Consider the following 26,969-nt stretch of genomic DNA (forward strand, 5'->3'; position numbering starts at 1 on the left):
TTTTTTTACCGAGATATAACACTACCCCGCGCATGGCATTGCTCTTTGACATCGAAATGCAGTCGCATTCTCCCATTACTTGGGATTGAAACGAACGTGGTTTCAGTTTCCATCCTATGCCACCCTCCAATGTAACTTTTTTGTTTCGGGGTTTTCTTGGTTCATCTGACAATAATTGGCGGTAGTGAAATGGAGACAAGAAGACATGCAGAAGTGGGAAACGAGGAAGCGAATGTGAAAATTGCGGTGGAGCGGAAGCGGGATATATTTTGTTTTTACTAGAAAGTTGGAAGATTAATGGCGTTTACTCAAGCTAAGTAATTCTGTGTAAAGTAGGTAGCAGCCTCCCAAATAGCAGCAGCATTCCATTTGTTTGAGTTTCTTCCATCAGCCAATCCATTGAATTGGTCTATCTTCCTGTATTGGCACATGTGAATTATTTTCTTCGTTAGGCAACTTGAAAGTTCAAATCAGGGTTTGTCTGCTCTGTCTTCAGTCAACCAAGCAAAGGGCCTGAAGGTATTGCGAAGCATGAGCATTCAGCCAATACCGCAACTTCCAGCAATATACTCGTCCAAAAGAATCTGGAGGTATCTTAATGAATGTTCTCTCTGCATTTCATGCTATGACAGAAGTGCTTCTTTCAGAGAAATCTGTCAGATAGAAACACAGATATACACGAAGAAGCGAAACACATTGGCGGTATGAGGTTAACTATGTTCTTTCATATATCAATACTTATATAACATAAGCCTGCTACGCAATATGTAAGCAAGCATTCAGACCAGTGGCTCGTTTTTGCAATTATTTTCTGAATACTTTCAATATTTCATGTTCTCTTACTGCGGCAAAGGCAGTACGATTTATCCCACAGAATCTTTATCACCTGGCTAGTGGTTCAGTTTAGGACCGCTCAAGTTGAAGGAGGTCCAGACTTTCAAAGCCCAGGTGCATATCTGTGCATAATCTGGTAGGAGACTGCCATAATAAGACATTAGCATCATCCAAATTCATTTCAACAGAACAACAGGAAGCCAGATTGTATCAGTTGGAATACTGGTTACATAATAAGCAGGGATTGACTACATCAATATCTAATTCTATTATCCACAATAATGATATTGATGTGCACAACTCATCATCAAAATGATGACAGTGGTACATGGAGATAGAAAGAAACAATTATTATGCCAATTACATTCAGCATCTGCGGTCATTTTGTTGTGTATAAAGAAATCTTCACAATGCAAAAGCCGTACATAGATGAGAGACAGCTGGTTCAAGAGTCTTCAGCATTGGTTAGGATATGTTCTTACAACATCATCAATGGGTGCTTGACAGATTGGACAGGTTCTACAGCTCCATTGCAGCTCGTGGGCACAATTAAAACAAGTGCACATATGACCACATCTGAGGAAGATAGAGGTAATAAGCATCTGGGGGCCACATATTGATTTCAAGAAAATAAAATGACATTCTGGCATCTGTGATTGTTTCAATACATTTTATTGTTCGAGCATCCATGAGCGTGAGTGGTTGCTGTAATACAGCTGATCTCAGCAGATCCTGATCAGATCAGGCCAAGAGATCCACTCAGATGTTAAACTCTCAACCTCCTTAATTTGAAGGTTTTAAACCAAACCTCCGAGCTGCTGGATCAATCCCTTCTAGGAAACTGCTTTGAATAGCAAGAAAGTTTTGGATCCTACCGATGGACATCTTTTAACTGTCAATAGTATAGTATAGGAATAGCTTGCGAATAGATAAAAACGGTGTATAGTTTTCTTATGTCACAAGGAAAAACTCAGTGCAAGATGATGGTGTTTGCCTTTTCTGAAGTTATTTCAAAAATGTCATAATTTCTGAACATACCTATACAATATGGAGTCAACCTGAACGCTGCAGCAGATGCAGCAGATCCCTCTGCTATTAGAAACTTGTTTGTAGCAAGTTGGCACTTTTTCCACTTTCCCTGTATGAGAAAACATGCTCTGCTGTGAGGAAAATATCAAGCTCCAAAAAATTGACGGAAATTCTCCCTCTCTCTCTCCTTGTGATAAATATAGCACCCAAACTTTATAAAAATTAGAAAAAAAGGAACAAACAAAAATTCCTACTCAGAACAAGGCTCATTCACTAAACTGTGCTTTATACAATCTCATGAGCTTGGCATGGCTGGTTTTAGGCACAGACCAGGAAGCTAATCTGAGCTTTGATATGTAACATGATCTTATGCATTGATACTCGATCGTGTCAGGAGACGAAGGGAGACAGATGGGGATCAAAACAGGAAAGATCTGGAATAGCTAAATATCTCATCAAGAGAAGATAGGAGACATAGGGATCAAAACAGAATAGATTTGGAATAGCTAAATACATGGAGGATCAAATACATCTATATCCAATGCAGCAAAACATAGCAGCGGTCTCACACAGATACAACTGAATACCATCATTTGAATTGATGGTCAAACAGCGACGTATGTACAAGTAAACTGTTTTGCTTGTCCATCGATATATAGTATGTACATTTATTTATGTCTTTCCTTGATGGATCTCAAGTGCTTGCCCATCACTATATATATTAATATCTGCCTTCCCTTGATGCGTAGAGAAAACAATTTTGTTTTCACATTATAAAAAACACATCCTTCTGAGTCTCTGACTCAGACGAAATATAGAACAAGGTGGCTACTTAGGGAAGACAGAAAGAATGGAGAGAAAAACAGAACATACCTGAATTGCATAACACAGCAGAGAGAACCTGCCTCATGGACTGTTGCAATTCTACTTGCATATCCATGCAATTTTCTACAGATTTTTGCAACTTATACATCCAATGACGTAGCTGAGTGATCTCCCCTTTTAAAGAAGAAATGAGTTCCGATTCCTGCAGATGTGTATCACTAGGTTTAAGCTTAGGAAAGCAAACCAGTGTCAATCTGATTCAAGCTCTGCTCTTGCTTCAGATGGGATGAAAGAATAATGGATGATTAACTTACCGATGCGTCTGATGGCTGAGGGTAGTTGTCAGCAAATACCATATGATGGTTATCGTCGACTTGTTCACCAAGAGCCTGCGCTAGTGAAGGCGTTTCGGAGCGTGAAGTTGCAGCAGCATGATCTGCTCGAGCTCCAGCATTGTTTTTTTGCTGCAGAGGCTTGAGGTCTTCTTCCTTTGTATCCAGATATTCGCTTTCCACAAGCTGCTCTTGCTTTTCTATATGCGACATGATTAGTTGATCCATTTTCTTGCGAAACCCGCTTGCCAGCGAAGTTGATACACTCTTCCTGATCAGATGCACCCAGAACAAGCCTTTAATTTTCAAGACAAAAAGGGTTTGCTGAATGTGTGAATCACTTGGAGAAATTGCAGATCGAGAGAGAGAGAGGGAAAGAGAGAGAGAGAACCTCTTGAGAAGCTGCTCGAGTTCCGGGTTATCTGAAGTGCTATCGTACCAGTCGTAGCGAACACTTCGCTTGCAGCTCTCCCATGGGCGGTGCGACCCTGCAGAAAGGAAGTCCATCCATCTTCCGCTCTCGAGCGGCTCATCCTCGTCGTGAGGCAGATCACTTGCCGGAACCCCATGGTGGTCAGGCGAGGCCCCTCCCTGCCACCCCTCCGGCGTCGCAATGCCGATGCAGCCGTCCCACTCGGCGTTCTCAGCCACGGAGCTCCTGTCCTCCTCCAACAGCACATCCGAGTTTTCTTCCGATTCTTCATGAGGGTGCCCTCTGTCAGAGAAGGACGACTGCTTCGCCAGCAAGATGCCGCGGCCGCCTCCTGTAACGCTCCCCGCCCCTTCATCCACAGTGGTGGTCGTCATAAAGCTAGCAGAGGAGGCAGCGAGGGACAGCGGCTCTGCGAGGTCGGAGGCTTGAGCGAATCTATTTTCATAGGCGGGGACGCTGTTTGTTGGTGAGTCTGGGATGCTGCCGAAGCCGCTGGTTGCCGACCTTTCCCTGTTCCAGAATTCCAAGTGACAGGAGAGAATGACAACGTGCTTAACAAACCAGATACCAACAATTCTAATAAGATCTCGTTCTTAACAAAATTCTTTTTGTGCTGTATCTCATCCCTTTCATGATCAACCAATGAGAGATACACTTTCCGCCATGACTTCTGAATCAAAAGAGAGATTTCGAGAAATAACAAATCCAGCACCTGTAAGCCCTTTTTGAGCAGAGCCGGCCTGATGCAATATAACTTACAATAGATGGTGAACGATGCATGATAGAAAGGGTACCTTAACGGTAGGATTGCAGTCTCAAGCCGCAGTTCATGGAGTTTTGGAGTTCCTAATGCATGAGTACCTTGATTCCTACTCGTGCCTCCATTCCGCAAGCATTTGAATTTGAGAAATGCCTGCAGCACAAGGGGATACACAGACGAAGCCTGAATTCAGGGTGGACATGATAAAACAGAATTACAGCACACAATATATCAAGGGTTATGACCTTTGTGATGATCAAACCCAAAATTGACTACTTAAGTAATCATCCGGTGCAACACTGCTGGGGATTGGGGCCCCTTCCCTATATCCACAAAAAGCATCAAAGAATACAGAGCAACTGCTTAAGTAATCATCATCTTCTTGCTTTTGCACCCAAAAAGAAGTATGGATGTGGCCACAAGCCAGTAACTGCTTGAGTTCAAGTATATATGGGCCAGCTTTTCAAATTTACTCAATAATGTTTCACTGGTATTACTTCATTCCTGCCCATGATGAGATGTTATAATGGTATAATGAGTTGGAAGATCTACCTGACAGAGTCACAGAGCAACTGCTCTACGTTTAATCTGAAGTTTCATTCCTATTAGACACTATTGACAGCACAAGAACTCAGCTAATAAGTTCATTAATGGCTCACATGGATGCGGCTCCTCTGTGAAAATTCCGACACTGGTCGGTTCTCTTCTAGTGCAGCGAGCTCCCTCTGTCTCTCATGCTTCATCCTCACGAGCACGTCCATAGTGGCCATCCGACCCCGGACTCGTGGGTTGTTTCTGTTGAACGCGTACCTTTCGATCTTGATCTCGTCCGGCGAGCACCTGGTTTCGTTTCTCTGTTGCATATTCTCATCCTGCAACTTGGTGGTCGCAGGAGACGATACCTCATTGAGGAGCGCCGCTGCTTCATTTCTTTTATGTTCGGCAGCAGCAGTTGGTGTTGCCGAAGCAGATGCAGCAGGTGTTGCACCATTCTCGCTTTGCGCCACCAAGCTCAGCTTTCTCACGATGTCAGCGACTCTCCCTCCACATTGACCCGTATCAGAAGCTTGATCTTTCATTGTTTCAGGGCTTTCAGCTGACGAATTATATTCATCGTGGGGAACTTCAATAACACTGGGAGGTTCACGTTCAGGCGGCGGCAGCGGCAGTGGTGATGGCGGTTCGTCGTGGGTATTCGTAAGAACCTTCTTCACCGGGCAATTCACGGGGGGATCCACGCACTGCAGCCGAGGGCTGTGGACGCAGCTTTCTTGCGCCTTCATTGCAGCCTCTGATTCCACCTCCTTCCACATCCGGACCAGCAAAGAAGCCCGAACTCCTCCATTAGGAAGGTCGGTAAGGGCACTCATAGAACCGCTAATACCATCTCTAGGGGATGCTGAAGCCTTAGGCGTCCATGAAGCAGCAGATTGCAGACCAGAAGGAAGAAGTGATGGGGAGAGAGGCCGCAGCTGGCTTCTCGCCAATTCCGTCATCTTGAGAGGATGACGGCAAGGTTACTTCGTCAATCAAGTACTCCTCCGTATTTTGATGTTTTCTTCAAGTTGGCAGGCCAAATTCTCTCTCAAAACAAATTTTCACGTAGGTGGTCGATCGTGTTTCTTCTTATACCAAAACTAACGTAGAATGAATCAGGCGAAGATTTAAAGTTTTACAAATTTCTCTGTACCGCACAGCAATGATGTCATATATGCCATCGGCAGGCAAAGAAATCGAAGAAGGATTATGCTTCTCCTTCTCACCTTCTGCTACAATTTGCTGGTTTCTGCACTGCATGATTGGAAATGCAGGAAGCAAAGAGGTACCTCACCGTCCTGGAGAGGCATCGACTCCGCATCTTGCGGAGAGATGCAAAGGTCCATGGCGGATGAACCAGGGGAAAAAGTGTGTGGGCGCAGAGCAGGACGCAGAACGTTGGGATGGCATGAAGCCTACGACCAAGAATAAAAAGGCAACAGGAAATAGAAGAATGAAGTGGAGACGATTCGCTCGAAACCAAAACGCCAAGAATAGCAAAGGAAAACGACTACGCGGGGCGTCCTTCAAGGGGTGTGACGCGCAAGCAGCATCTATTCTTAGTTAGTTCTTAGAAATCATATGCCTAAAAATATAACGGCCCCACTGTTGTTTTGCCATGGAAAAGGGTAATATTTTTTGTTTGTTTTGTATTAATTGACGGGAACTGTCAAATTTGGTTAAACACGACAGTTAATTAAGTTATTCAACTTGTCCAAGTTAAAGCTGAGTAGAAGATGAACATGGCGGATGCATCTAAAGTATATGCAATAAGTAGGAGCTACTGTAAAAAATTCTCTATGTATATCACTGTTCATTAACATGGAAAGGCATGTTCCCACGCTTTACCAAATGAGCATTTTGGCAATTTTTCAGTATAAAAATTTTCAGTATTCATTTTTTCCTTTGAAGGAGAAGGGTCTTCAATCGTGGTATTTTAATTATTTTCAAATCATAACACGTGGTTTGTTATTAGGGACCATAATATATAACCTGCTGAGATGTGTAGCATGTAGTTTTTCTATGTAAATTTATAACGTTTTGTCTATAAACAGCACATCCATAGATGTTTTACACAAAAATTAAAAATACAGAAAATAATTATATCTGGCATGTTCAGTGCTGAGCTTTTATATATATATATATATTGTAATTTAAACTATACCGTTCATTATTTATGTTTGTTTGTGACGCTTAAATGTTTTAAAATAATAAGCATTGGGCACAAAAAGCAAAATAAATAAAGTGCAAGAGAGCTGTTCGGACATTTAACGGACATGTTATATGACAAGTTAAGGTCATATTGAACATCGAATTGTGCATTTAACAAAGTGTGTAGCTCTGGCGGATGGAATAACACAATGATAAGTGAAATGTCCGTTACGTAATAAAGAAGAGAAGTCTTTCATTCAGCACAAAAATTGTAATAGTGGTCATGTCCTGTAGTTGCCTGGTAAGATTCTCTGCCTCATTTTCAATTTGCATATAAGATGGTTCAATTTTTTTAGGAGAACGAGTCCTTTTTTTCCCGTGACTGCTGACAGCAAGAAAGCGACAAATTATTCAATTTTTTATGGAAATATTCAACTTTTATTAATCGGAAAAGAGAAGAAGAAAGTCTCATTTATAAGTTGGAAGAACTTATGGAAGACTTTTTTTTTTAAAAAAGAAAACCCGAGGTATGGGGGCAGCATAGGAGGTACAGATGAACCAGGTGTCCAGTGTTTGATTGTTGTGAGTGTTATTACTTTGTATGGTAAACGGCGACACTAAGTTAAAGTGTACTATAGGACCACCTAAATTCTGAAAGCAAGTCCTATGTGCACTGTTCTTGGTGCGCCACGAAGGAGAAATTTTAGGTTTGAATCGCCTAAACAAAATGTCTTGAATTATTTTTGGGTGTTTGAATGAACTGATGCATCCGTTGACAAAGAATTTTACGGGTTCACACTTCAGATAATTATTTGTATGATCTTCCAAATTCTTTGCAAAGTTCTCAGTCATTTATCGATAATGACTAGCACACCTCAAAGCAGCAAGATTATTCCATATGATCTCAATGTTTATGCGTTAGCAAAACTCTGCTGCTACCTCGAAAGCTTTCTACATATTGCAAAACAAACGAAGAGCACGGTGTTTCCAATGAAGATAAAATGTAAAGAAAATTCATCTCTGGAAGCTAGCTGCAACTGTACTATTTGCCATTTATCATTGGCTAGAGCCACATTGAGGATTTTCTTGGTCAAGATTGAGTACCCATTTCAGGTGAAACATTGTGACAACTGAAAATATACATATATCAATTTCATTCAAACATGGAACGGAAAAAAATGACTAAGATACTGTATTAATGCCATTCAAACACAAAACTTTTGAGCTACGGTGCGCCAAGGACACCCTTGTGGATAACACTTGCTGGAAATACTATCCACACTCAAATCATCCAAACACCAGGACACTGCCTTAGGGCGTGTTTGATTGCCTAAGAAGACTTTCTTTGATTTTTCAAATCAAGAAAAGCTGTACCATTTATACATAATCATGTGAAACACTTATCCATGAAGACTTTTCAACTGTTTGCTTGAGTGTTGTCATATATAATTGTCGTTTATAATAACCTTTCTTCGGCAATTAAACACGCCCATAATTGCAGTCTCCACTTTCACAAGAAATTGTTATCACGCATGTATGAGGGTTTAAAGTTCACATGGTATTTACATCTCAAAGCTTAAAATTGTCGAGTGCTATGCTCCTTGAAGGGCTTCTCATTTAAAATAATTCTCTTCGTTCCTACCAAGATCTTCCACCTTCCAATGATTATGTTTTAACACTCCACATAGCTGTTATGACTGCAAATCAAGCCTCTTATGTTTCTTTTGATTTCCATGGATCTCAAGTTCAAGGGCATCTGAAATCAATGATAGCTGAAATCTACAGTTTCAACAAGCATCAACCCCCAAATGTGGATCTCAAATCCATGCTATTTTGTAAAAAACATGGATTTGATCTTTGACGTGGGGTGGGGTTTGGAGTTTGGACCTCAAAACCGCAATCCTGATATCAATGCGGATCTCAGGTTCATGGTAATCAAACATAATGTTATGGGCTGTTTGACAACAACAACAGTACTATTTCATGTATCTGCATCAAATGATAAAGTGACATCCAAATATTTTATAAATCAGCCCTATATTTGGAGAAGATACATTAAATGATAGCACACTGTCACTATTTTCTTGATCCGAGTACAATGTAATGGACTATAGAGATTGCATATTTTCTTGTTGGTGGAACAACATCACCAATGCAACACGCGCGAAGTGACCTTATCTGTTATGTGGGTTCATTAAATGGGTAGCAGAAACCATTAAAAAAGTAGTGCTGAAAAAAAAAACTGTATCTTCATGCCGACAACAACAATCAAGTTGAAGGTTTTTCTAACAATTTTCAGTTCAGTGAGAGGGCATCATTCAATAACTCATGCCATGATGAAAAACGCCGAAGCCAACCCACCACCCAAAAGAACCGTCAAAGGGAAGGCAAAGATCGGTGGGGAGGGAAAGACTAGAAAAGAAAAAGCATAAAGAAAAAAGAATTGAAGAACAGAAGCAAACAAACCAGAGCATGGCAGACACTGTGAGGGGTGCCAGTGTTGTTGGCAACCTTCCTCATGTGTTAGGTACCGCACTAGCACCGCATGCTGGGCATATCGATATATCTGAAGGGTGGTAATCACTTTGGGTCCCTGATCGCGTTTCCCCCCCACACTCGATTGATCTTCCCCATCTTGCTGCTTCGGAGACATGTCGATCGCTTTTGCAGCCATGCGCAGGTCCAGCTACACCATCTGCACGACTTGGACCGCCACGTTCCATCTGCGCAAGGCAAGTTTTCGCCCGCCCCTTTCCTTCTTTCCTCACTTCCCGTTGGTTCAATATTCGGGAGTCTTCCATCATTAAGCAGGCTCTCTTGCCGATTATTTCCTCTACTTCTGCTGGAGCCTGGAGTTCATGGGGTTCGAGCTTATTTGGACAAGTTTTGGTTTCTCCTAGCTGTTTGCTATTGTCCGCTTTGGTTTTGCGTGCTCAAGTTTAAGAGGATTTGGTTGTTGCTCTTGGATGCTCATGCTGCAATTCGTTATTCAGTAAAATAGGCTCAGATGGTGCCATAACATAAATGCTCAACTGACCCGATTCTCTGGATAAGTGTGCTTGGTGAGGCGCCTCCTTAAGGCAGGCAGGTTATTGCAGACTCTGCGTGCGAACGGAGATGTCGAGTCCTCCCTCCTTCCCTTCCTCGCTCCCTCTAAATACTTGCTTTCTAGAGTTGGTGCACCTGATGCCTTGCCTGCGACATGGATGTGTATAAATTTTGACTAATGCTTATATAGCTAAAAGAAATTCTATGCAGATGAGCGCGGAGTCATTGGCTGCTGTTACTAGACTTAAAGATTCCGGCTTCATAAAAACGCAAGGCCTCGTTGGTGGGAAATGGGTAGATGCTGAAGATGGAAAAACTCTAAAGGTATGCAAACTATATATGCATAAGATAGCATTCAATATTTCATGATCAAATATGTCTTCCAAAAAGATGTGTTGTTTCCACGATTAATTAACCGTTAGCAAGAATGTTAGCTTTATGGGCATAATTGTCTGTTCTGTTTTCATACTCACCATCCTTCCAACTTCCAAGGATGACAGGATCCATTATTTAAGAAATCAAAAACTTCTTTCTATCAGTTCTGGAGCAGCAGCTGGAGTTATATGTAGTTCATAATCATCATCATGGATAGCAGGAATGTATTATACACACACACACACACACACACACACACACATATACATATATATATATAATTTTTTCTTCTTCTTCTCCAGCATGACAGCCTCATATAAGCAAATCACAAATAAAATTTACAACATTCACATCCTCTTTCTCTCTCTGGCATACATGTGCACACAGACATATTCTTATATGCTTGACCAGCACATGCTCAGTATGTGTGCGAGGGAGACTGAACTTTTCTGCTTATGACAGGTAGAAAATCCCGCTACTGGTGATCTTATTTGTACAGTCCCATACATGGGCCAAAAGGAGACGAGTCAAGCAATTTCATCAGCATATGAAACGTTCCAATGTACGGAGCTTCAAAGCCATTTTTTGTAATTAAAACATCGCTTTTTTCTGGTCAATTGTGATTTCTCCCACTAAGCATTCTGTGGACGTTATATGAAGTTTTTTTATCGTATGTGTGTGCATATGTGTGTGTCTGTCCTTGTCTATGCATGTGCTATGCTTCCTCTGTTGAATTCTTTACTTTAGTTTATGGTCACTTAAACTGCATTGCAATTATGACTCAAATAAGTAAGAGGTGCATGTCATCATTGGAATGCTGATATCTGTGCTCATGCCTTATTCAGCTTGGAAGAAACTTTCTGGGGCTGAAAGAAGCAAGCACTTACGGAAATGGTACTTTTACTTTTCTCTTTGTAATCTTGGAAATATTTATTTCATCAATCATGATTTGACTGCTTCACCAGCCAGATTTTTATAGAAATGGAAAATTAGTGAATCATACGTTATTTTCACATGCAAAAGGTAAATTTACTGATAACCAAAATAAGTTTGATAGCAAGGTACATGCAGTAATAAGGTCAATCAAATTTGTCCCATGGCAGTACACTGTCATCAATTTCCTACCGGTTTGATCTTGAGAAACAACATTTTTATTTTTGGTAAGGAGTTTCTTTGACTGATTGCATGTCTGAGTTTGTTCTTCTTGCAAATTAAGTGAACAAGTTTTTGAATATCTACAATTACTGACATGGCTTGGCTTAATAAACATAGTTTGATTTTTATTTGATAAATAGGAGCCCTGAGAAAGATGGTTGATTTTTTTTAATTCAATTGAAGCAATCACCTTTCTGAATGTATTTTGGCATATTTTCTTTTGTTGCTGAATACAACATGATTTTTCTCCAATAAACAAACATCTTACTAAAGTTTGCTTGTTTAGTGGATTAGTCAAGCTTGAAAATGGTTTAAGGCTTGCTTGGTTAAAAAAAATACACTTCAGCTTGCACCAGGATCTTTGAAGTGGGTTTAAGATGTGAGTTGGTGTCCTAGATGCTGGGATAAATTGAGACTTGTGCAGGTGCAGCTGGTAACTTAACTGCTAGCTGGAGAAGAACGATGGTGTTCTCTAAACAGAATTCTATGGGAACGTAGTCATGGATGTGATACCAATTCAAATGCTCTCTTGCTTATTCTGCACATGAAAATGTGCTTCGTTTAATATGTCGTAAACTTGATAAGTTGTTTTAAATATAAAACTTATAAGGTCTACATCTTTAATTTGGTCATTGCTTTAAGCCTTCCTTTTAAGCAAACTTGTCTTTTCCTTTATGCCAGCTTCCAGTGATGGCCATCACTTGAAACAAATTATGAATACTCTAACATACATTCTTTTTATGCCACAAATTTATTGGACTCTTAAATCTCTCTTATTAGGCCTTGGAACACTTTTCATGACCATCATAATTGTATGATTTTATAAGGTATGATTTGTTAACTGCCCATAAGGAAGAACTGGCTCAGCTCGTGACACTTGAACAAGGAAAACCAATGAAGGAAGCCCTGGGGGAGGTGAGTTGTTGACCCTTAAGTCGAGGATTCTGATTAATCAATCTTGTTTCTTAAAGTCAACTGACAGTATTGGAATAAACATCATTATTTTTTTCAGTATTTCACAAAGGAAATGTCATAATGTCGTGATATAGTCACAATAACATCACTATGTTTTGGAAGTTACTTGAGAAAGTTCCTGTTTTATATATCTTATGTATTTTGTGTTCATGTTTTTTCTTTTGTATTTTATTTATGATTGCTTTATTCTGTTTTTGCTAGAATAATGCAAAAAGCAAATTGTTTTTTGGGCTGCTCTTACTTTTTTTAAAAAACTTTTCAAACAAAAAACTTTTGATATTTTCTTGAGAAATTTTCACAAAAGGCCCATGTTAAAAAAAAATTCCTTGGTCAACTGTTGAAGGGAAAAGTTATGTTGGTAAGCATGGTTGAAATTGATGCAGATAACCTATGGTGCCGACTTTGTTGAGTTCTATGCGGAGGAGGCAAAACGTGTATATGGTGATCTTCTGCCTTCTCCCCTCACTGATCGACGTTTACTTGTCTTGAAACAGGTAAATTTGTAATTCAGATGCATTGGCTTTCCTGTTGCTTGTATCTTCTAACTTGGGAGTTTGGAATTTGCTTCTTACATATCCTTATTCTTGCGGTTGTTACTAACAAGAACATTCTTACATTTATTGCTCCTGTTTCCTTGATGTATATGTGCCCTTTATTATCCATCTGCTGCAAATTGATTGTGTTTCAGCATGTACTTTTTGTGTTATTGTTTATTTATTTTCAGTTTCTCTGGTTGGTGCTGACACTCTGACCCAACAGATGCTATAGTGATCTATAAGGGAATCTTTTGGATGTCACCAAGTTGATGGGACATTGATTTCAAATTGCAGTAAGAGGCGTCTCTTACCATTGATTGCGCATATCTGGTTAGAAGCTATTTTGAAAAAATACTGAAGGTCTGAGATATTGATGATATAATGTCTATATGAATCCAAAATTCTTCTCGTGATTGTGACTGTCATTTGCATTTTCATGGCATGGGGAGAACATCCATTTGGATTGAGATTTTACTAAATTTGTCATGATGTATGTGAAAGGAACAGTTTTCTTGTATAATTTATCATGAGTTGGCCAGTACATAAAATTGTAAAGTTTGTGTACGAAATTATCAAATTGGTCCCTGTATATTAACAAACAAAGGTGCAGGGCTGTCCTTTCTCTCGTCAAGCTAGTGTACATCTTATTTTCCAGTATTGTTGAATTTTCTGTTTGGTGAGATTTTTATGCTGTATTTGGAACATTTCAACTTATAGTTCAAGCAAATTTTATATGTCAATTGGTTGTATATTGCAGTAGCTCTGTTTTGAATTGTTATTAGTGAGGCTATGAGCAACATTTCTTTTCAATAAATTCATTACCAGATTAAAACTAAATTTCATATATAATCATTTTATTTTGTAGCCTGTTGGTGTGGTTGGGGCAATCACTCCTTGGAACTTCCCTTTGGCTATGATCACAAGGAAGGTATGAAGCTACTGCTATCTTTTATAAAGAGAAGAGTCAAGGGATATTCAAGTAATAATCCTTGGAATATCCTATGACCACTGTGATGGTTGCCTCCTTGGTCAATGTTTCATGAGGACATTAACTTGATAACTTGAAGACAATGGATCACCTTCATAAAAGAAATGCCAAAATATTTTATGTTCAGATGTATATGTATATTAACTTTACAAATGCAGATTGGTCCTGCTCTTGCTTGTGGCTGCACCGTTGTTGTTAAACCATCAGAGCTTACACCATTGACGGCATTAGCAGCAGCTGAACTTGCATTACAAGCTGGAATACCACCGGTAATCTCTCTCACTGATCATCACTTTTCCATTTTAAGTTCAATAATTCAGGTTTTACTTATTCTAAATGTCTTGTATATCTGCTAAACCCACTGAATGTGAGGCGCTGTTAATATTTCACCATGACATTGGAGTTAGACCTTTGACTTTTTTTGTCAACAAATTTTTCACTAGATTTAAGTTGCATCTGTCTCTTGTCATGATAGAATAGTGTTTCAGGGCCATCATTCACACATTTTTGTTTACAATCTTTAAGAAGCTTATTGCCTTACCTTTCTTGAGAGTTGAGACCAGTAAGTTTTCATTTTGGCAATTTCTTTGTTGGATATGCACTTTTCAAGTCTGGGGTCTGGTTGTGTGGTCCAGTGGGTTATGCGATGTCATGCAAATGCAAGGTCTCATTTTGTACCCTTGCCTTAATTGTTTTTCTTTTTAAACCTATTGTAAGGGAATTGTCTCACATATCCACTGGTAAATGTCTAAATTCTGTGGAGTCCCTCTACCACTTGATCCCTATATATACACACACACACACACACATTGTGTCTTTCTCTGCTTTACTGACCTCTTTGGTGAACTTGGGTTCTGCATAGGGTGCATTCAATGTTGTAATGGGCAATGCTTCTGAGATTGGAGATACTTTACTGGCTAGTCCTCAGGTGGATCAAATATATTTTATTTATTCCTTTCTCTCTGATCTTTCTAAATTTGTTTTTTTCAAGAAGTATGGATCTTGTTGGTCTCATTAATTTTCAGTCAATTTATACTCTGTTCTTGTTGTCTTGCTAGGTAAGAAAGATCACATTCACAGGCTCAACGGCTGTTGGAAAGAAACTAATGGCTGGTGCTGCAGAGACAGTTAAGAAGGTACGACTATTTCAAGTCTGAGCTTATCTAGCCGAAAGACTCTATGTTTATGAAGTTATGAACACAAGTGAGATAGGTTACTAATTATGTATATAGAACTACTATATAGTGACTGTTTTCCTATGACTTCTAGAATTTGACCTTGCAGTTCAGGATATTATGCAACTTGGAGCTGCAGTTTGTCACATTACACTCATTTCGCTGTCATGTCTTACCGAGTTTAAATAACTATCAATGTGCAGAAAATTGTCAAGTCTCATGATCATTGGCAATTTCTTTCCTTGAAAAACATAATGTTGTTACTATTATTAGTCTTTCCTGATTAGGGCTCTTAAGTGAATCGGAACAGTTATCCTGTTAAACTTTCAATAAGGACTCAGCTTTTCAGTGATAAATGTGAAGTTGCTTGTCTCTGTTGAATTTTGGAACTGCAAATGAAAATGCCAGAGCGACTTGGTGGTGCTTATGTTAATATGCTTATTTATGTTAAAATCTGAAACTAAATACCTACGCCCCAACATTCATGTCACTCATTTTCTCCTCCTTACTTCAATCACATACTCTTTTTTCTCCTCCATCCATGTGCGTCTGCTGAATCATCATTACTGTAAAAACATAATACGGATTTTACAATAAATTTTTCTGCAATTCTCTTACTGGGAATTAAATTTCCCTTATCATCAACTAGAGCTGCAAAAAATATTATCTGAAGCAATGCATAGCACATGAATGACTTTGGACATGCAAAATACAAAAAATTGTGGTATCACTTTAGTGACACAACATAGTCATACTGATGTTTGAGCTTTTTATGTCATGTCAACTTTTATGTTTACGTCACTTCGTTAATTTTACTTACTTTGCATCAATTGCTTAGCTTCACTGTTATTATGGCCTAGCTTTCTGATAATTCTTCTGAAAAATTGGTCATCACTTTTTTTTGGTTGGAGGGTCTTGCAAGATACCTGAAGCTATTCTGCCACAACATGGTTACTTCTTTTCCAGGTGTCCTTGGAACTTGGTGGGAATGCTCCTTGTATTGTATTTGATGATGCTGAACTGGATGTTGCAGTTAAAGGAGCTGTAAGTTATTTGACTTCTATTTCATTTCCTCCATTATTGCAGGAGCTACACTTTGTTGGTTAAACTTGGAAATTTAGAAAGCTATAATAAACATCAGATGTGCCCTTTGTTCCTTTTTTTTTTTCTGGATTTGGATTCTCACTCTTTCTCATGGATTCTGAATGCACACACATATACATATGTATGTGTGGGTATTTGCATAAATATTTTCTGCATACACACACACACATACATATGCATTTGTGCAGACCAGAACACCATAGGTACTTATTTTTGGTATTGCTTATATTTTAGGAATTCTCTCTCCTCTCTCTCTCTCTCTCTCTCTGTAGACACACACACACATACACACTCACACACATTTCTGCCTATATGTAAGCAGGAATATGCTAAAATTTCACCTACCATGGTGATATTATATTCAGTAGGTGAAATGTGGTTATCTTGACTTGAAATGATATTTTATGTTTTTAGTATTTTTATCAGTTTAGTATTTTAGACCTCTTATTGATTTTATTTTAGTCAACCGACTCGGACCAACTCGGGCTGTCTGGATCCGACTAGTCTTTTAAGTTCCTTGACCAGCATGTGCTCAATTTCTGATTTTGACAACTAAGGTTAAAATTGTTGGTGCTCTCCAATGAGAACATAGATTGGACTGCCAAACCCTTAGTGAAACTTTGACAAGCATCGTAGGATTTCCGGGCTTAACTAGAAACTATCTCATGGCTCAGATAGGCTTGATGGACCTTGAGGTTGAAGGAAAAGCACTGACAACCTTTAAAAAATCTGTAGGTAGAGAGTGATTCATATACAAAAGCCAAGATGATATCACAGAAGTAGAAACATATTTACTGTAAAATGTATCATGTTTAATGTAAACATTCCAAGTATGATGCAAATACATGTACTACCATGCACTATCTTGGCAGTATGGCACAATTGCATGTGCTGTCATGGACCTGTAGTCAGTGCTCTAATTGTTAAAGAAACCTGCCATGACAATCTACAGGGCTTATATAATTTTGTTTTCTCTTATTCATTCTCGAGGCAAGATAACCCATTTTCTGTCTGTACAAAGTGTAGTTTGTTGTTTGATCATTTGTGTCTATGGACCAAAGATAACAGGCAACTTGACTTTTAAGGTAGATTCAGATTGGTGTTTGGCTTCATCTTGAATGATCAAGTACATTTGATGGCCTGAAAAGGCTTGACCAATTCAAACCATAGAAGTAATTGTCCAGCTGCATCATCATTTGTCTTCAAAATCTCAATGAAATCTGGGCAAAGGCATCAATGGGTATAAAAACAATAATCTGTGGCACCAGTAGTATGATCTCCCTTAAATTAAATAAACAAATATACACTCATCTCATATTCTTTCTGGAAGTAATTTCAACAGCAACGATCTAAAAACATGCTTAATTACATCTAAGGCCATGCTTTAGTCATGGACTGACATACATCTCCCAAGGCATGAATGCTAATATAAGCATAAAAGAAAAGTCTGCAAATCATTAAGTTGGCATGGATGTTGTCACTCTCCATTGTTTGGTAGCTTGATGACCAAATGCTGCTTAGGTTTCTTGGTTTTAAAAGCCACACATCTATGTGCATGCATCTGCACTGCATAAAGTAGCCTTCCGCATCTAGTGAACTATTTTGCATTTTCTTCTTTAACACTCTGTGTTATCTACCCTGCTTCTAAGCTGTTGTTCATTTTATCTTAATGTGTTCTTGTTTTACAGCTTGCTGCAAAATTTCGTAATAGTGGTCAGACCTGTGTATGTGCTAACAGGATACTAGTACAAGAAGGTTGGTAAACTCAAATTGTTATTAATTGATCTATTGATAGATAGGGATATTTTATCATGTCTTCCTTCCTCCCCCTGGGACCCCCACAAAAGACCATGTTTACAAATCATAGGTCAGTGACCTATTCCCTTGAAGAAATATCACATTTATAAGTGTCTTGTATGTGTTTTTGTTGTCTGAATCAATCACAAACTCTGACCATATTTTCGAAGTTTCCTTGTTTCAAAATAGAATAGAATGAAAAACTGCAAAATATTGCGATATTCTGAAATTGTTGCCAACTTGATGGTCCCACAATAATATTAAGATTTATTTTAAACAGAAACCCTTTGTAATGTATTTATAAACTTTTTCCATTTTTTATTTTTTTTAACATCTTAAAAACTACTTTGTATATTTATTGATATTTTTTTGAAAAAAATTAATAGAGAACTCTTAAGTTCATACTTGTATATATATATGTATATATATATGTATGTATATATATATATATATATATATATATATATATACATATTTGTTTCTTTAATTTTTCGAATTCCTAAGAATTTCCTTAGAGAAACAACTTTCACTGAAAAATACCTGAGAAAGACGTGGTCTCCAAGAATGATACAATGGTAAAAAGTATAGTGAAGGACTAGTGAATTGACTATGTTATGTGTGGATCTGATGTTAGATTTGGAAAGTTGAAACGTTGAAAGTTTTTACCGTGTTAATTTTTGTCAAATTTAAAATTTTTACATTTTTACTGTTGTTTTTAACCATGAATATCGGGAAAGCTCTGACATAGAGTTTTTATGGGATAGGTTATACCGACTTATTTTTCGTATCTAAATAACTCGTGATTTTTTTAGGGGCAAGATCGTTTCTCATGTATATGTCTGCAGTAACCTTCTTTCTTGTATCCCCCTTCCACCCTCTTTTTATATTTACCCACACAAACAGACACACACAAATACACTGGGACAACATAAATGCGTGAGACTGGAAACGATGAGCATCATGTGTATATACTTTTTTTTTTCTTTTCACTATTATGGTTGGATCTAGAGTTATGGTTCACAATAAATTTCTAGTTTGAAGGCTATTCATCTAATTTAAGTCTATGCCTGTTTTTGCCATGTGGCTAGATTTCCCTGGAGTATATAATTTTCAAGCATATTTCTTTTGGCCCTTGAGGTTGATTGACTTGGTTTTTACAGGTATTTACGAAAAGTTTGCAAATGCTTTTGCTGATGCTGTACAACAGCTGCAAGTAGGGAATGGATTGACGGAAGGTGTTGCCCAGGTTTTGTAATTTTATCCTTTATCCTTTTTATTAGTCATCTATGGTGCTAGAGGCATTTAGTGCATTAAAATTCTTAGCTTCAATCTTATTTATATTAATTTTGATTTTTCTATTCATGATGTGTCTTGTTGGAACTTGAAAGTTTCTTTCTAGCAGTCATGCATGTGGGTGTTTATGTTTACCACCTTTTTAATATAGGTGGGAATCAACTTTTATGCCTAAGATGGACAAAGTAAGTCAAAATCTTGTGAAAACTTGATTTCTCACAAATTATTTGGTTATTTAACTATGGAAAACACTCCTTATCTGCATTTTGCCTGCTTATCGCCTTGTCGTTTCTCCATCATCTAAGACTGGTACCATATGAACAGGAGTAAGAGCAAAGAAGAAAACTTTGGATGCATGTCAGTCATGTTAGTTTTTTTCCTTTTTTTTACCATTATCTATCTCATGTCATATGGAAATGTTGTTTATTTTAATATAATTCATTCTAGTGCATTCAGATGAATCTATTTTCCAAATGATTAGCTTCTAGGCAATTCAATCTCAGAAACATGCCAGTCAAAATTGTGTGTCTTTACTGATGGGCTGGCCTAAGATCAGGAAACTATGTGTACAAACTGCATTAACATGAACGTGCATGCTATTTTTGGCTTCTTTGTGATAAGGTCACATATGAGGCTAAATATTTGGAAGAGAACATCCTTCTAGATTATGTTGTTCATGCTGATATCGACCATCTTACATGGGGAACTGTTAAGTGCATATATCTACCTGTATGTTCAGGTGAAGTGCTATATTCAGGGATCACGAGAATCTGTTTGTGATATTTACTACATTCTTCAAACTTCTGTTTGGTGCTCATTCTCTGCTTCCATGTATGAAAGTATACGTATGCATGGTCGAGGTGAATCAGTTTTTTGTTTTTGTCTTGGCCATGATGGTGGCATGAGCATCATTAGATCTACTCCTACGGCCTTACCTATATGGACAGTCTTTTGATCACATTCTATTTGAAACATTGACCAGGTCTTGTCTTGTCCTTGATTACTTTATTCATTCAAGTGCTTATCGTTCTGCTCCTAAAATGGAAATAGTGTGCACATAATCTCGTGATTATCACTTTTTTAAAATTTCTTCTGCTTCTTTCTTTAGGGTCCATTGATCAATGAAGCTGCTGTACAAAAGGTGATTATTCAGGGTTCCGGTTAAGATGGTGGTTGTCGCTCTTATTCCTTTTCTTTTCCCTGATCTTGATGGGAGCATTTGTTTAGTAAGATGATTTCCAATTTTTGGTTTTGTAGGTTGAATCATTTATACGTGATGCCACAAACAAGGTACAGTTTTCAGGCAATTTTTTTGGTTATTATGTATTTTTCTGATACTCCCCACTGCTCTTTTGGGTGAATATGAATATTTTTCTGTAATAAGCCAGACCTAACTCGATTTCACTTTTGAGAAGGGTGCAAAAGTTTTGATTGGAGGAAAAAGGCATAGTCTTGGTATGACATTTTATGAACCAACAGTGCTGGGCAATACAAATACAGAAATGTTGATATCCAGGTAAATGGAGTTTTTTTTTTTGTTCTTTACAGTGTTTACACGAGGTTGTTTATGTATATATGAACCACCATTCTTCATTGACCCGTTTTTTGGCCTTACTCCTGCTGCAAACTGAGTGCCTTTTTGGATGGGTGTAGCCCTGAAAAATAGTTCTCTAGAAAATACTGCATTCATACAGATGGGAACACAAGATGAGAAGATTAATGTGAAGAGCAATATTGAAGCTATTTGAAGGAGAGAAAAATATAAAATATATCTCTCAATAACAAAAAAAGATTCACGGGGAACACCATTACTACAAATGTTGGTGGTATTTGCAAGATATTGCAATAGTATCGCAGAAAATACTAAATGAAAAAATTATTGCGATATTTTTGAAATACCATATGATGTTTTTTGTGATATTTCTCCAGAAAGCCATTTTTTATCATATTTTATGACTTTTGTGGGTTTCTTTTAACATTGTAATAGGTATTTTGAATTTTAATCGATGTTTCTGTATGAAAATTAGTATAAAAACCTTTTCATAATTTTTCTATTACTTCGTGTCTAATTTTTAATTTCTTGAGTCCCTGAGATTTTCCAGAGACAAAACATGTTTTTCTGATTAATACTTGAGGAAAACCTTGCTCATAAAAATCCGCAAAAAATATTTGTGGCAATGGTGAAAACTACATTTGATTGTAAGTTTGTAACGAATACCATTGCTTGTAGTGAATTTCATCTAATCTGACTGATGCAAATATCCTTATTTCATTTACAGGGAAGAAGTATTTGGACCTGTTGCACCTTTATTGCGTTTTAAGACGGAGGAGGAGGCTATTCATATGGCTAATGATACAAATGCAGGTATACTCCTCATCAACCTATAGACAAGCAGCAATGAAATTTCCGACTGTATATAGAGTGCCATGCTACATCCTGGTAAAATGATGCAGTCTTTGTTTTACCCCCTTTGCTTGGGGTAAGACTCCAAAACTGAGACCTCTCAGTAACCTTTCAGCAGTTTTTCATGTCTAAGGAGTTTCTTCTTGAGGGTTGAGGCCTCTAGTTATCACTTCCCGAAGCCTTTCTTGTTACTACTTCTAGAACGATTAGAAAAAAGGGTTTTCCAAACATGTCTCGAGCACAAAATTGGAAAAAACCCTCCATATGATTTTGTGTCCAACTTTTTCTGAAACATTCTTGAGAGTGGGCATTCTTAATTTCTCTACTGCTGTCTAGTCTGCCGAAGGCTCAATTGATTTGTTAAAAGTCTGTGTCACATAAACGCAGCGCATGTCTGATGCACCCATCTCCCTCTGTAGCCTGAACAAGAATATTTAGCATTACTCTCTATCGGCACTTGTGTGGTATGCATCAAAATAAGGTTTTTAACTCTGACAAGCTCATGGTGTTTTAATAAAGGGCATGGATAGTTATGAGAAACTTAGCCATTTTGCTCCTTGTTATTTACAGGACTAGCTGCATATGTTTTTACCAATGATATCTCACGGTCATGGCGGGTGACGGAAGCCCTTGAATATGGGTTGGTTGGTGTAAATGAAGGACTAGTTTCTACTGTGGTATGACATGTTCCCTTGTTACGGATAAAGAACTTGCACTTTCAGTTCAGAGTATCTGAAGGGCAAAAGAGCATAATAAATCCACCTTTCTTGTTATGTAGGTGGCTCCATTCGGTGGATACAAACAATCAGGGCTTGGGCGAGAAGGTTCCAAGTATGGAATCGACGAGTACCTAGAGGTACAGTACTTGTGCTTGGCTGTTATTTGCACCAATTGGTTTCCCAGATTCAACCATCACAACATTGATTTTCTATTGATGCAGCTGAAATACGTATGCCTCGGGAACATGAAGAGCGCATGAAGCTGTTCTATGCCTTCTGCAATTTGTGATCCTGCGATTCAGTGCGGTAGAGAGGCGCAGCAGGGGGTGGGAGTTAATAATCAGAGAGAGAGAGAGAGAGAGAGAGAGAGAGGTCAATAATCTGTATGCGGAACAGATTTCTTGGTTTTGTAGTTGGATCGACCTTTGAAGCCTGATCTCGGACTAAAATTCTGCAAATTAAACATCGAACCTGAACTAGCTGTATAGTTCCACAAATTAAAGTAGCTAGACAAAGAGAGAGAGAGAGAGAGAGAGAGAGAGAGAGAGAGAAGTTGCTCATTCGGCTTGTCGTGAAAAAAACGTCCCTGTCCATCAAGCTTATGATCAGATCTGAAAGACCAGCTCACTGAAATAATTGTAAGAAGAATGCGAAAGGAAAAAATCTGAACAACAAAGAAATATGGGGCGAGCGAGATAGAGATTGAGCAGTTTTTTATCATTCGCAACGATTTTATGGACAAAGAAAGAAACACCAAAAAAATCAAAACAAAAAAGATTACGAAGCAAGGCTGGAGCGGGAGGGTTGCGCGGCTCTGATACATACCTGCCTATCTTATTTCCTTTCAACATAAAAGGCAATTTAAATACATAGATTGCCTTTGAACCTCTTTTTCGATCATGGGTGCAAAGTCACAGGGTACTTTCAGTTAATATTTGAATGCTAATGCCTTCTAATGCCTTTCGATTCTTGATCCTGAATGAAATGACTTTCCCATCTGACGCTGATCATCGTTTTCCTTCCCTGGTGGGCCGGTGGCCCTGCGCCTCTCACGCGGCAGCCACCTGGCCAACATCTTTGCCGTGTTCGGGTTGGTGATGGCCGCCGAGCATGTTGGCGGCGCGATTGCCCAACACGAGGGGACGTGCCTACTGCCGGAACATGGATGAACAGGTGGAATTCAGGGAGAGAGGCGATTCTTGGCCAAGCTGCGGGGAAGATTGTTCAACTTCATTTCATCCCCGTGGCAGCTTCTTCTAGCAATGGTGCAAGTTCTATCTGTATATCTTGTATAGAGATATTTGTTTTCTGCTGAAGACGGCTGAAGATCGACATTGTCGCATCTCATTTCACGAAGGTTTCACATTTCATGAACCAACGACAAACATGCAGTACAATTACAGAGAAATTGCTATCTATTCAGGTAAAGCCAAGAAAAACTATAAAAAGGTGCCTAACGTTTGGGCAAATAACAACTTGCAGCTCAACCTTTAAACATGAACAAGAAAACACTCAGCATTTGAGAGAAATTATGGAAAAAGCACTTAGTGATTAGAAAAATTAGCTTTTGACATAAAATGACAAAAGTACCGTATGTGGGATAAATAATCATACTTCCCTATTTATCTTGCCCCTTAATGCCTTCTGGCTCTTGAATACAATGAAAGAATGATGTTTCTTATAGCTTTGTGGTCTTAATCACTACATAGAGAGATATTACTCAGGAGGCATAACATGATATTTATATATCTATAGATTAAAACAGATCTTCTCTAGGAAGAGGATTGGCGGCAGAAGCACAAAGTCCTTTTGAGGGGTTTATGCTCTGCGATGAATTGAAAAAGGAAAAAGGGAAAGATCTTAAACAAAAGAAGAGGAAAAAAGAAAAATTGTGTCAAGCAAGTTGACAGTGAACGGATCATGGAGTGGCGGTTCTGTCGTGTCCTCGCACCACGTCCCTGCATTCCTGCTCCTCCATGGTGTCGCAGAAGGTACAGCCCTTCGTCTCCGGCAGGCACACCACGAACAGCCCGCAGACGATGATCACCCCCCGAATGCCCCGAAGCAGACGATGCTCTCCTTCCTCCCCGCCACCACCAGCATGGGGCTGAACACGCCGCCGAGCACCAGCGCCTGCCTCAGCATCGACACCGCCGAGTTCCTCACGCTCGTCGGAAACAACTCCAGGCAGTATATCATGATCACGGTGAAGGCGGTGCAGGCGCAGAAGAAGGAGACGACCTCTGCTATCATCTGCACACCTTTCCCCATCAGCACGCACGCCACGCTCAGCACCCCGCTCGCCAGCGTGAACGCCACCACCGCCGTCCTCCGGTTCATCTTCGAGATGAGGAAGAACGTCAGCAGCGCCGACGGCAGCTCCGACAGGGCGTTGAACGTCACGCTCAGGTAGAGGTTGAAGTCCAGGTCGCCGACGGCCAGCGGCATGCCGTAGTACACCAGCCCGATGCCGAAACCGGCGATCATTACCGCCGTCAACCTCCTGAACGCCCACGGCTTCTGCCACAGGACCATCAGCGCCGAGTAGATGTTGCCGCTGCCAGCTCCGTCCTTTTCTCCGGCCAGGTAGCACAGCCCGACCGTCAACGAGAAGTCGTCGGCCATGCCGTTCCTCCTCGCAATGCGCCTCAGCGTGTCCACCGCTTCGCCCTCCCTCCCCTTTACGATGAGCCATCTCGGGGACTCGAACACGAGGAAGCGGACCAGGAGGGAGTAGAGCAGCGTGGGGACGGAGACAACGAGGTAGATGAGCCTCCACGTCTCCGTTCTCAGCAAGTAAGCCGACACCGGGAGGGAAAGGAAGCCAAACGTGAAGCAGACGAAGCCGAAGATCCCGACCTCGCCGCGCCACCGCTTGCCCACGAACTCCGTCGACAGCACGAGCGCGGAGGTCCCGACGGTCGCACGGGCGACGCCGCCGACGAACCTGGCGGCAGAGTAGAACCATATGTTGGGAGAGGCGGCGGTGAGGATGCCGGACAGGCCCATGGCGAAGGTGGAGAGGAAGAGCATCTTGTGCCGGCCGAGGGTGGAGTCGGCGAGAGTGGCCAGCACGAGGCCGCCGACGAGGCAGCCCATGAAGAAGGCAGAAGGAGGGAGTCCGGCGAGGACGGGATTCACAGAGCACGTGAGATTCCACTGGGAAACAATGGAGGCATGAGCGGGGCTGTCCCAGGACCAGAGGGAGGAGTCCATGGAGCAGATGGAGGAAGAAGGGGAGCAGGTGCCGGCGGCGGCGGAGTCAGGGGAGCAGTGCCATTTGGGCTCGGCGTCCGTGAAGATGTTGATGAAGGTGTACTGGGCATCGAAGATCCATGCACATGAAACCAGGAAAGCTTGGAACATCTGCGCGAGGCCGAACCCACCGATGTGCTGCTCTATGACGTCGTCTAGAGAAGAAGGGTCCTCCTTGGGGAGGAGAGGCTCTGAAACAGGAAGAAGATCAGCAGGTAGGGGAGCATGAGATGGCGGCGCCATTAGTGGCCTTGGTCGAGTCTAGTTTGTCACTTCGACTTCAAGCTGATCATGGGGAGTGTAGATTCTGGTATTTATAGTCCTTTTTCTTGGAAATTTCTTCTTCACAAGGCTGTTCTTCAATGAGACAAGGAAAGAAGATAGAGAGAACTGACGACGAGAGACAGGCTGTGCTTACGTGGGGATGTTTTGGAAGCATGCAAATTGCAGAGTTTGGCTGGACTGCCATTAGTGAAGAGACGCGGACCTTATGGATTCGAGTCGGGTACCCCGAGTTGGCACTCTTTCCTCAGATCGAGTTGCTGCAGGCAATAGATATACAGTGGAAAGAGGAAGAAGAAAAAACTGTTTGAAATATTTTAGAATTTCTTTACAAAAATTTGTACATTTTAAATTTTTAATATTTTCATAATTTCATTTTAAATGTTTTTTAAAATCTTTTTCAAGATATTTTGATCATTATAATCTTTTTTGTGCACATAACCAATTTTGCTCTTTTTCTATTTTATAATTTGAAGACTTGCAATTACTTCATTTTAACTTGTAAAGTAATAACTTCTACAGTAACTTATATAATAATAATACTTTCCACAGTCTGTAAAAGAATAATAGAGAGTGGGGTGGGGACCCACTCTTGGTAAGGCCACCAACACATGACTGATCAATGGTACATAGTTGAACTCCTTCTATCCTCAATTTTTTTTAAAGTGCTATTTTTTCCTTCAAGCCCCATATATTTGATGATAATGAATTGGGTGGAATCATATAAAAGTTGTGCATTTTTGTTTTCAAAGTTGACAAAAGTTAGTACAAGATTAGCTTGAGCTCGGCTTGGCTAATGAAACCTCGAGCTCGACTTGTCTCGAGCTCAAGAATACCTCGACTCAACAATTACTTGTTGTTCGAGCTCGACAAACTCGTTTGAATAGAATTGATATTCATCGTCACGTGTTGAGCTCGAGCTCGACTCGATTAAAGCTTGATAAACTCATTTGAATAGAATT

The 26,969-nt window shown here is 39.8% G+C and overlaps 3 protein-coding genes across 3 annotated transcripts; 1 reads left to right on the top strand and 2 right to left on the bottom strand.

The window, feature by feature from the left end:
* Window positions 1-984: 984 nt before the first annotated feature.
* LOC116259310 (uncharacterized) lies at window positions 985-6,352 on the bottom strand. Its single transcript, XM_031637065.2, has 7 exons — window positions 4,873-6,352; window positions 4,248-4,366; window positions 3,412-3,963; window positions 3,003-3,291; window positions 2,737-2,890; window positions 1,873-1,972; window positions 985-1,410 (listed from the first exon to the last, which is right to left on the bottom strand). Exons 1-7 carry the CDS (start codon window positions 5,707-5,709, stop codon window positions 1,290-1,292), a joined length of 2,172 nt encoding a protein of 723 aa, XP_031492925.1. The 5' UTR covers window positions 5,710-6,352; the 3' UTR covers window positions 985-1,289.
* A 2,814-nt stretch (window positions 6,353-9,166) lies between these two features.
* LOC116259320 (succinate-semialdehyde dehydrogenase, mitochondrial) lies at window positions 9,167-22,949 on the top strand. The gene is made up of 20 exons (XM_031637075.2): window positions 9,167-9,633; window positions 10,160-10,273; window positions 10,787-10,886; window positions 11,170-11,218; window positions 12,307-12,394; window positions 12,838-12,948; window positions 13,856-13,918; window positions 14,137-14,247; window positions 14,841-14,906; window positions 15,037-15,114; window positions 16,120-16,197; window positions 17,946-18,012; window positions 19,215-19,300; window positions 20,456-20,488; window positions 20,605-20,637; window positions 20,763-20,863; window positions 21,627-21,712; window positions 22,322-22,428; window positions 22,530-22,607; window positions 22,692-22,949. The coding sequence occupies exons 1-20, from the start codon at window positions 9,553-9,555 to the stop codon at window positions 22,728-22,730; spliced, it is 1,569 nt and encodes a 522-aa protein (XP_031492935.1). The 5' UTR covers window positions 9,167-9,552; the 3' UTR covers window positions 22,731-22,949.
* Window positions 22,950-24,190: 1,241 nt separating this feature from the next.
* LOC116265687 (organic cation/carnitine transporter 3-like) lies at window positions 24,191-26,034 on the bottom strand. Its single transcript, XM_031646489.2, is given in 2 exon segments — window positions 24,191-24,519; window positions 24,522-26,034. Coding segments are annotated over 2 exon segments (1,578 nt in total). The 5' UTR covers window positions 25,969-26,034; the 3' UTR covers window positions 24,191-24,388.
* Between the last annotated feature and the right edge of the window lie 935 nt (window positions 26,035-26,969).

Source organism: Nymphaea colorata, chromosome 1, assembly GCF_008831285.2.
Source record: "Nymphaea colorata isolate Beijing-Zhang1983 chromosome 1, ASM883128v2, whole genome shotgun sequence".
Lineage (NCBI taxonomy): Eukaryota > Viridiplantae > Streptophyta > Magnoliopsida > Nymphaeales > Nymphaeaceae > Nymphaea > Nymphaea colorata.

Bases quoted from the DNA above. Each gene is read 5' to 3' on its own strand.
- LOC116259310 (XM_031637065.2), bottom strand. From the start codon at position 5,709: ATGACGGAATTGGCGAGAAGCCAGCTGCGGCCTCTCTCCCCATCACTT. The intron at 3,964-4,247 runs GTACCCTTTCTA...ATTCTGGAACAG, and splicing joins ACTGCAATCCTACCGTTAAG to GGAAAGGTCGGCAACCAGCG. The intron at 3,292-3,411 runs GTTCTCTCTCTC...GCATCTGATCAG, and splicing joins CTCGAGCAGCTTCTCAAGAG to GAAGAGTGTATCAACTTCGC.
- LOC116259320 (XM_031637075.2), top strand. From the start codon at position 9,553: ATGTCGATCGCTTTTGCAGCCATGCGCAGGTCCAGCTACACCATCTGC. The intron at 10,887-11,169 runs GTACGGAGCTTC...TGCCTTATTCAG, and splicing joins AGCATATGAAACGTTCCAAT to CTTGGAAGAAACTTTCTGGG. The intron at 20,638-20,762 runs GTACAGTTTTCA...ACTTTTGAGAAG, and splicing joins TACGTGATGCCACAAACAAG to GGTGCAAAAGTTTTGATTGG.